Source organism: Mastomys coucha, unplaced genomic scaffold (assembly GCF_008632895.1).
Source record: "Mastomys coucha isolate ucsf_1 unplaced genomic scaffold, UCSF_Mcou_1 pScaffold23, whole genome shotgun sequence".
Classification (NCBI taxonomy): Eukaryota; Metazoa; Chordata; class Mammalia; order Rodentia; family Muridae; genus Mastomys; species Mastomys coucha.
In genome coordinates this window covers 89083748-89094379 of record NW_022196906.1, presented here as the reverse complement: position 1 = coordinate 89094379, position 10632 = coordinate 89083748, and the positions used below count along the sequence as shown (strand labels likewise).

The 10632-nt window shown below is 48.1% G+C and overlaps 1 protein-coding gene across 1 annotated transcript; it reads right to left on the bottom strand.

Moving 5' to 3' along the window:
* Nucleotides 1-2861: 2861 nt before the first annotated feature.
* On the bottom strand, nucleotides 2862-5873 carry Paqr9 (progestin and adipoQ receptor family member 9). The gene has a single exon (XM_031344849.1). The coding sequence runs from the start codon at nucleotides 4953-4955 to the stop codon at nucleotides 3834-3836; it is 1122 nt and encodes a 373-aa protein (XP_031200709.1). The 5' UTR covers nucleotides 4956-5873; the 3' UTR covers nucleotides 2862-3833.
* Nucleotides 5874-10632: the final 4759 nt, after the last annotated feature.

The window sequence follows — 10632 nt, the reverse complement described above, 5'->3', positions numbered from 1 at the left end:
AAAGGTCACACTGAAGACTAACTGGACATCAGTCAAAGGAGCCTAACAGAGTCAGTCAGCAATGGAAAACTTAACAGATGAAGAACAAGAGGATGGAAATCACTTCAGTGGCTGGTAACATCTTAAGATTTTATTACCTAATTTTAAAGGTACCCAACTCTTACTTTGTTCGATTTCAAAATTGAATAGATATATTTAATTAAAGGATATATTATCCATGATTACACATAATATATCCGATTAGCATCTGTATGCTTGACCATGTAACATAGGCCTGCAAACTAATAGACACAACTTGAGCACACAGCTATCCCTGCCTTCAATATTAGTTTGAAGACTGAATTCTGTCACCTTCAGCCAATGCTAAAACCCTTGAGAAGCAACTTCAACCATATCTGTCAACTATAGCTTCCTGCAGATTTACCAGCTGGGAGAGTTAAAGATTAAAAACCATGGCTTATTGCTGTCAGCCCCTCAGATCCATCACCAAATCAGAAAAACTTACCAATTTGATATTCTTAGCAATGGTTCCCACATGTAAAGCTGCCCAGTAGATCAGGCTAAGTGATTTTCTTGACTGTGAGCTCTTACAGTGGAGTTTATGAATGGAAGCAGCCTAGAGCCACTCTGGACTGTTATGTAGCCCCATACTTTCTCCCTGGGCTATTTATGGAACGTGTGTGGCCAGTGGAAAAAGATCATGTTTATTTTTACAAGCCAGTCATGACATGAAGGAGTCTGGCTTCCTCTCTCTGGGAAGGTCATCTCCTTCACCTGAGTGGCAAGCTGGTGAGGAAGGAAGGGTCCCCCTGTAGCCAACCAGCCCTAGAAGCAACCCATGGAGCAATAGGCACAGACATCTGTCATCTCCCAGGCACCCTTCCAAAGGGCTGATCCTGGAGATGTCACCTAGGTTATGACTACAAATGAAAAGAAAATCGGATTTTATAATATGCTCCAAAATTTTACTGCCAAATAGACTGTATGAAGATAGTGGAATCTTATTCATAATTTGTCATATTATTTTGAACTGTTAAATGCAATCAAATCTAATGGATGTGGTAAAATGGTGAAGATGGAAAAGTATTTTTTTTTTTTAGAGTTTTATTCTGATGGCTACATTACTCCTGAAATGTGTAATAAGCCCGGTTAGCTCCGTGCAAATAGACTGAGTAAATATTTGCTCTAAAATGGCATTATCTGCCTTAACAGAAATAATATAGTTCAGCCAGTAGCATGTGGTTAAACCATCCCTGTCTTGAATGGTGTGTGTGATGCATCTGTGAATGGGAAGGGAAGCTGATACTCTTTTCAATTAGAATGTCCCCCTTGCTAATAATGCTGGTGGTGCAGAGCCTGCAGGGAAGGGATGTCAGGAGGAGAGGGGAGGTGAATCCTCCTTTTCCTGGAGCATACCGCATGGGGAGACCTTGCCAGGGAAAGCGGGTCATCTCACTGGCTCATGCATCATAATCACTTGAAAATGATACGTGTATGGTTTTATCCTCAAGTGGCCTCTGCTTAAAGACAAAGACACACAGCTAGAGAGGACCCGGAAGATCAACAAAAACCGAAAATGACAGATTCTGGGTTTTAGTTCCTGTTCTCACATTCATAGATTCTTTCAGATGTCTCTCTCTTGAGAGTTCCTTCCAAAGGGGGTGTCCCAATTCAACAACAATAACAACAAGGAAAAAATCCTACAAAAATATTCCTTAACCTGTTTCTTTAGTTTATGAATGAACATTCTTTGAGACTCTACAAGAAGTTAACAGTGACATGCAAGTAAGTGTATGTGGCTACATCCTGATTTCTACAGTTATCCTTGAACATTAGTGCCCGAGTTAACTTTCGCTGAGGAACAGTGGTAAGCACACAATAGCAACCTCTGTAACCAAGCAGAAATCTCCTTGCATTCTGCAAAGGATAAGACATTGACATTCATTAGGGGTCATGCAAAGTATATTTTAAAATCCCATTAAGAAGTCCTAAATTCAATACATTCTCCCCCCCCCTCTCTCTCTCTCTCTCTCTCTCTCTCTCTCTCTCACACACACACACACACACACACACACACACACACACACACACACACTTAACTTCTGTGTGCAAGTGAACACACTCAGGGCATTGGTTCCTCCAGGGAATTGTGCCAAGATTCTCTATTTACAAATACAGTAACGATTAAAAGCATAAACAAAACACCAATCTTTTCAGGAGCACCATCCTACCAGTACTGAGGTAAGTGTTCATATACCCTATGTGCTTGCCTTAAATTATACCACTAAGCCAAGGCTCCCCATTCATCAATGTAGGTGCCTCTTAGCCCAAAGGACTTTGTACTACTGTTAGAGTTACCCTTTTAATGACAGGTTAACATTTGTAAGAAATGTCTCACAACACTGGCCAATAGGGTCATTAGAAAGGATCTGGGGCATGTTTCCCAACCTTTCAAGGATTTAGGGTGACTACCAATCATTTACATAGCCTGGACTCAAATGAGACTTTGATGTTTAACTGGGCAATTGCAGTCTTACTTAACTCAAAAATTTCAGTAATAAATGACAAGATCCTGACTTTCATAACAGAACTTCCTCGCCTGATCCTTTACATTTTAAGCAAGGATACGGCGGGCGTCGCTGTCCTAACCTCCCACCCATTGTGGTTGCAGTAGGAACCTCAGCCACGTTAGAGCGCTGACTCTTGCAGAAGCCAAATACACCTTTAAGCTATTTCTGGCCCCACTACAAACCCAAACCCTCCCTCTCCTCCCCTCCCTTCTGTTCAACCACGATTTGCAGCAAAGTAGGAAACGAATATGCTATTCTCCCAGTACAAGAAGCTCTGTTGAGGACCAGTCATTTGGGCATTGCTTCAAAAGGCACATTTATTTTAGTGGCAACTTAAATAAGTAGAGAGGAAAAAATCAGATTAAAAAAAAAAGAGAGAGAGAGAGAGGGAGAAAAAAACCCAGGCTGGGTTTTGTGGAATACATCAAAGTAAGTAGGAATTGGAGACCTATACAAACCACTGGAGCCTACCCAATAGTCTAATCAGAGTCCCTAAGTAGTCATTCACAGCTTTATCATGACACTCACAGGCCTTCACAGAACACTGTTTAAAAATGTAGTCGAGAACTCTCAAACGGCTTGCCCTAATGTCCAGTTCACGTGTGCAATGCAGAAGGCTGCAAAAATCAAAACTGTGTGACAAAGGAAATTCAGTGCATCTCACAGGCTTCGATAAATTATGAAAAAAAATCATTGAATATATTATCATTTAAATAACATCTGATACACAGTTTGAAATAATTAACTTTTGTTCACATTCCATGCATTGTCTAGTGGGTTAAGCCCCGGGTTTGTGTCTTTGTGCCCATTTTCCAACAAAGAAAGCTGCATTCTTTCGACAAATCCAAGCATTTCTAGACCTCAGTAGAAGCAGCCAGGGATTTGTGTTTATCCTCTTCACTGCATACCTGCCTTCACTAAGAGACACAGAAGACCGTTAGAAAAGCCAACTGCTTGGGGCTCTATCTGTAATCACAGATAATCCTCACTGTCTTTGCAAAAATCCCTGGATATCATAGACAGTCCCTAATTTTTTTCCCGGAGGCCCTCTTCCTTCTGTTTCATCCCCATCTCCCTCTTCCAAAGGCCAGTGGACTTGGGATTCCCCAACTATCAGGGAACCTTTCCCTGGTGGCCTGCAGCACCCTCTTCTAGCAAAGAAGGAAACAACAAAACTTGAAAACAAACCAACAATAACAACAACAACAGAAACTCCACGCAAACAGGTGGGCAAACCATCGCCTCCTCCGGTGGGGTGGAGGCTCACTTTTTACTGCAGAATTCGGTGTTGTTCAGGAACCTCCTGATGACCAGCCCCAGGCAAACCACCAGCAGCAGCATGTAGCCCACCGTGCCGAAGAAGGTGGGTGCGGCAGGGGGCGCCTGGAGGAACTGGCGCAGGCCCTCTTCCACGTAGTACACCTGGTCATAGATGCTGAGGAAGGTGAAGATGTGGAAGAGCTGGTGGCTGTGGCCGATGATGTCGAAGAGACCCGGCTGGATGCGCTCGGGGATCTTGCTCACGTTGAAGAAGGCGGCCACCACCAGCCAGAAGTAGCGGCGGTAGAAGTGCACGAAGAGTGTGGGGTTCTCGCCTCGCAGGTCGAAGAGCCAGCTCTCTAGCATGATGGGGCAGGCCATGCTGAGCGGCATGACGAAGACGAAGGTGCGCAGGGCGAATGGGTAGGAGCACCAGTCGGTGCGGCTCTTGCAGCAGGCCACGGTGCAGGCCACGGCCAGCACGAAGGCCACGGGCAGCACGAGCGCGCGGTAGACAGCGATGAGGCGGGTGCAGTCCACGTGCCAGCCCAGGCGCTGCTGCACGTACGGCGTCATGACCCTGGCGTCCAGCAGGCTCAGGCTGGGCAGCAGGTAGTAGTAGTAGGCCACGGTGCTGCCGAAGCCGTAGTAGCTGATGGAGGCGTAGTCCAGGTAGAAGAAAGCGGCGCGCAGGCGCAGCGACAGGCAGCTAAACACGTGCGCCGTGCAGCTCATGGCGAAGGTCAGCAGCACCCCGGACGCATAGCACCACAGCGGCAGCAGCCACGGGTGGTGGAAGGGCACATCGCTGCCGCCCAGGAAGAAGAGGCGGCAGAACTTACTGAGGAACAGCAGCAGCGGGATGAAGTGCGTCCAGAAGTTGAGCGTCTCGTTGGTGGGCTTCAGCACCGAGGCCAGGCACTCCTGCGCGGTGCACGGCAGCCGCCGGTAGCCGGACAGGATGAAGCACTCCACGAAGTCATCGGGCACCTCGTCCCAGCGCAGCAGCGGCTTGGCTGTGGCCGCCGGCGGGCTCCTCGGGGCGGAGGCGGGATGCGAGCGGCGGGAGGTCGGGGCGGGCGGTCCCTTCACGCCCGCGCCCCGCTGCTGCAGGCGCCGCGGCATGGTGCCCCGGGCTGAGCTAGGGCGCGCGCGAGGCCACCGCGGGCGCCGGTCGCCGTCGGAGCCTTTGTGCGCGCGCGCGCGCGCGGGACCGGGACCGCGGCCGCAGGTCGGCTACGCCGCTTCGGCTTGGAAGCCGGCTACTGCCGGGGGGCTCGGCGCACCGGGCGGGAGGCTGCTGCTGTACGCGCGGCTGGCCAGCGGCGTCCTCGCCGCGCTCGCGTCTCTCTCAGCGCGCGGCCGGCCGCGCTGCGGTGGCGGCGGCGGCGAGGCTGCTGACTGCGGCGGTGGTGGTGGCGGCGGCGGCGGCGCGGCGGTGACTGGGCATCGTGCGCGCGGGGCGGGCGGCGGGAGGCGGGATGTGCGCGAGGCGCTGGCGGGGGAGGGCGGCGCTGCGCAGGGCGGGGGCCCCCGGGGTTAGGGTGTCTGCGCCGCGGCGGGGGATGGAGGTGTCCCCTGTCTCGCGTCTCTTACCATCCCCCTCCCTTCTCGGGCTGCGGCTCGGGCCGCCGCGTTAATGATTGATGCGGGGCGGGAGGCCGGCCAGAGACGCGGCCGCCGGCGCCCAGGGCGAGAGGGTGGGCACGGGTGGGCGAGGGGGTTCGAAGCGCGACAGCCACTCCGGCGTTCTAGAGGACACTGGGGACTCGAGTTCGCGGGGGGCGGGGAGACGGGCTGGGCGGAGGGATGCTCTAACTGTAACCTGCGGAGGTGGCAAGGAGGGCACTGCGGTACCCGCTTAGAGACGGTGTCCGGATCCGAGCTTGGCGGTTGTCAGACAGCTGGTGCTGCCTCGCTGTCCTGCTCTCATCCTCTCATCCGTGTGTGTGTGTGTGTGTGTGTGTGCGTGTGTGTGTGTGTTCGCGTGCGCGTGAGTATTGCCCTCCTACTCAATCCACGCCAAGCCTTATTTTATCTCCTTACTCTAGCGGACCTATTCAGGTGCGTCACTATCCTCCTCCTCTCTCTCTCTTTGTGGTGTCTAAAGGGACCTAAAGGGACAATTCCCAAGCTGGTCTTCAGCTCAGCTCACCAACGGAAGCCCCAGTTTACCCCCCATCCCCCCGTTGTGGCTTTAACTAGGAATCCGATGAAGAGCTCAGGAGCGCTCCACAACGGATCTTAAAGAACAGTTTCAGATGATGGTATGGGGATTCAGAACGCCTCTAAGGAGCCGAGGAATTTATTAAAAAGGGATTCCCAAGCAGAGCTGTGCAGGAGCCTCGGGACGATGCAGATGAGGGAAGACTATAGGTGTCTTCTAGAACAGACCTGAAAAGAGAGTTGAGACGTTTCCTAGAGACGTAGAATCGATGGTTTGGACAAACCTATGCATAATTAACCTTAGAAGTACCTGGCAAGGCTAGTTTGAGTTTCTTCAGGCAAGGGGCCCGAGGAAAAGGACACTTGAACAGTTCAAAGGTTTGTGGTGAGCAGCGGTGTAAAAAATATATATATCATAACCTAGACTTCCAAGATGGGATTTCCCGGTGACATCTCAGATGTTCACCATGTTCCATCTCCCAGTGATACTCCGGGTGTGGCTTCATCTGACCGGAGTCCTCACCTTGGTATAACAAGATCACAGTTTTAAGGAGTTAGGCACTTGCCGTTTTATAGCTTTAAAATATCTTAGATACTCTTTACCCCATTTTGCAGGTATGGAAAATGGAGGCACCAGGGCCATGATAAGCACACCCAGGTGGTAAATGTGAACCCAGGCAGGATGCTTTTTAGACTTCATGTATGAAACTAGAACACCCAGTAACCGCCTTCACTTGGAGGATCGGGCTGGTAGGGAGGATCATCCCATTTAGGAAAATGGCTTTCGATTTTCTTTTAGAATTTTATTTCATGTTCATTTTATTTTTTATTTATCTATTTTGTTGTTGTTTTTTTTCGAGACAGGGTTTCTCTGTGTAGCCCTGGCTGTCCTGGAGCTCACTCTGTACACCAGGCTGGCCTCGAACTCAGAAATCCACCTGCCTCTGCCTCCCAAGTGCTGGGATTAAAGGCGTGTGCCACAACTACCCTGCTCATGTTCATTTTAAAATCGAAAGGCCCACCTTCATCACTAAATAGAATCCTATAAGAAAGTTAAAGATTTTCTTTAACAATCTGAGTTATGGATAAGTTACTTATAACTAGACTGTCATTTTGTATTGTAAATGTTTAGAATTAATCAAATCTTTTTGGAAGTTTCAGTCTTCTTTCTGAAAGTTTCCACTCATTGATTTTGCAAACTCTTGCACAACCAGGCCAAAGGTACACGTTAGTATTATATCTTTCTGACCTATCACATATTTTTGGCTAGTGGGTCTGCAATGAATTTAGGTTTTTGTTGAAGTTATTTAACTGGTCATTTCTTTATCTCTTTTTTTCCCTTTTAGTTTTTTCCAGTTTTAAAATTGAACTCTAGCTTCCTTTAACACGTGGAGAGAGACTCAAGGTAATCTGTAAAGCCCGATTAGGAGTCAGGCATTTAATTCAGGAGGAGGAATGCTAAGTCTGAACCCCAGGCAAATCAGAGAAACAAATTGTTCACATTCCCTTTGTTTCCCCACAAACAAACAACTTAAGCTGTTGGCTGGAAAAGGTGTCCGCCATATTATAATTCCCACATTTGCAACCCCTTGGTTCCATAAGCCACTCACTTACATAAGTGGGAGAAATTTCACAGGTTTTCTTTCACATGCAGAACTAGATTTGTTTGAGACAAGGTCTCACTATGTAGCTCTCTCTGGCTTTGAACTTACTATGTAGACCAGACTGGCTTTGAAATCCTAGAGTTTGACTTGTCTCTGCCTCTGAATGCCAGGATTAAACAGGAGCGCCATGACACACAGCCAGATTCTTATAAAATCAAATGCCTGCAGAGCAGGAAGTAGTCTGACTGGGAGAAAGGGGACCAGTAAAGGATGGAGGAGAGGCGCAACCAAGGGGAGGAGATGGGTGAGCATGAGGCTAGCACAATGATACACATTTATGAAATTGTCACAATGGAACATTATTTGGTTAAAAACAAACCTTCAAAACAAAGCAAATGACTGTTCAAAACTTCTAGGTAAGTAAATAGTATATATCTTTCTGATTAAGACATAGAATTGGCTAGGCACGGTGATGCATGCCTTTAATACCAGCATTGTGAGAGTCAGGGGCAGGTGGACCTCTGTGAGTTTGAAGCCAGTCCAGTGTACAGAGCCACAGACAGAGCTGTTAACACAGAGAAACCCTGTCTTGAAAACACAAACAAACAAAAAATAGAGGGGGGATTCTAATAAAATATCGATATAAAGTAAAAAAAAAAAAATGTTTGATGATGTTCTTTTCTTTCAGAAAGGGCTTTCCTTTCTCTCATATTCCTAACCCCACATCAGGCACAAAACCAACTGATGTAATGGACAGGGTGACCGTTAACAAGGAGCATGATACCCAAATGATTATCAAACAGAGCAGCAATGCCAAGTTTTCCTTAACTACTAATAATCAATAGAGGTCCTCTAGTTCCTAATCTTGAAATGTGAAACCGTTTCCCCAAGTCCTGCAGGAGTTGGGTTTGTGTGTTTGGCTTCTGGCAATCTGCTTCTTTTCAGAAGCAAGCTTTTTAAGCACTGGGCTTGGCAATGCAGATAGAAGCAATAGGCCATCGACTGTTCTGGGGTGGGGGGCGTACTGTATACAAGGCATCTCGAGGGAACCAGGCTCTTTGCAATGTGCTTGGTGGCCAAAAGCCACCAGGAATGACACTGGCAAGGCAATGCCAGCATTCAGAGATAGAAACCGGTAAGATCTCCCAAGACAGAAGGGCTTTATCAGGCACAGGAACTGTACACTGGGCCGTGCTGGGTCTTGGGAATGAACTATGTATAATGTAGCAAACCAGATGAGTTTTCCCAATATGACTTTCTTTCGGTCATGTGTCTTTCTGTTCGGAAGATATGAAGCAAACAAAAAATTTCTTCAGCAAATTCAACCCGCAGAAAAACAAGCCCTCTTATGATATACCTGTTTTCACAGAGATTTTTTCTTCTGCTCTGGAGTTTAAACCCAATGCCTTACACATGCTAGGCACATGCTGGGCCATGGGACCACATCTCCAGCCCCCTCTTTAACTTTATTTTGAGAGAGTCTTAATTGCTTGGGCTGTCTTTGGGCTCACTCCGTGAGCTGAGGCACGCCTTGAACTGTCGATCCTCCTGCTTCAGCCCTAGAATCGCTGGAATTCCAGGCCTACCTACATCACAAGGTCTGGGAGAAATCCTTTTGCTTTAGTTTCATTGTCGTCTCAAACCAACAAGCCAACGAAGCAAAACGTCAGAGTGGGATCTTCCACTTAACTGCCCCCGAGAGTCTGCTCGAGAATCGTCTTGGAGATTCAGGCTCAGCAGAGAGCTTCCATTCTCCTAAAACTACAAAGAGCTTTGCTGTTTTTTTCAGACACCCTCTTCCAGGCCGGAGCCACAATAGCAATAAGGAGGTCTGAGCTCCCTAATGGCATGGGATGTTCCTGGGACAGCCTTTGGGGAAAGTGTGCTGGGGAGACAGGCTAGCTGGGGTGAACTCTGGAGAGGGTGTCAGCAGGTCTGGTTTTTATCTGGATCCGCTGCTTCTATGTTGGCAACAGTTATCTTTTGAAAGAGCTAAGGAAGACTTCCTGGGAATATATGTCCACCCTTCAGGATCAACGCTACATTCTCCAACCTCTCCAAGTTCCTGCCCCATGCTTCCTACATGCGGTCTCCAGGGCAGATGCATGCAGCTAATGTGAAGAGTAGCCTACCTTCTGTACAAATGGATTTCTATTTCCTGGGGCTGTACTGTGGGGATCTCATTTAGTAAGCAGTTCGATGACATCAACGTGTAAATAGAGTTGATGTGAGGGAGGGGCAGCACTGTGACTGGTAAGGAAAGAGATCAAGACTGTTTTTTAGCCTCTGCCACACAATCCACTGCCCCTGTCTGTCCTGCCTGCTTCCATCCCCCTTTCCAGGATAGGATTCACAATCTGGGGTGTTTCTCCCAATTCTTCCCTTTGTGTATCATGTCCAGAGCCCGTATTAGCCTACAAAGGCCACCTATTTATTTGTCGCATGGAACCCAGTTCCAGGTTACCCTCTGTGGAGGAGCTCACCGTCGACTACTATTTTTTTGCTTTTAGTATGGCCTCTTGGACAGTCGCCATTTACTTGAGAAACTAGCAAGTGTGGAACGTAGATTACCAAGTTCCTCGTTATTTATCTACAGGTTTTCTTAAAACACATGGCCACGCACTTGGTGAGCGTCCCTAACACATCACAACTGGGGGATGGTTTAAGGTTAGGACTTAGATCTCAGAGCAGGGTTACTAAGTAATGCTTCCAGAGGTGCAGGCTGACCCCCCATCGATGGCAATGGTTCTGTTTACTGATCATACACTATATTCAGCTACTGTGATAGAAGCTTTACCTATACCTCTGATCCTCAGAATGCCCTCCGAAGGGTGATGAATACATCATCCTGATTTTGAGACAGAACATGAGACAGGCAGAGAGAAGTTAAGCAGCCAGGGGGCAGAGCCTGAATGAATCCTTGTTCATCCCCAGCCCCTCCCTTATGCCTCTAAAAAGCAGCACCTCCTGAGAAGTTGCTACACAGTTAGCCCTGAGCATTTCCAGTAAAGTGGCTTAACCTCTTCTATCTG

What these genes read in the sequence shown, in the direction of transcription:
- Paqr9 (XM_031344849.1), bottom strand. Translation starts at nt 4,955, where the DNA reads ATGCCGCGGCGCCTGCAGCAGCGGGGCGCGGGCGTGAAGGGACCGCCC.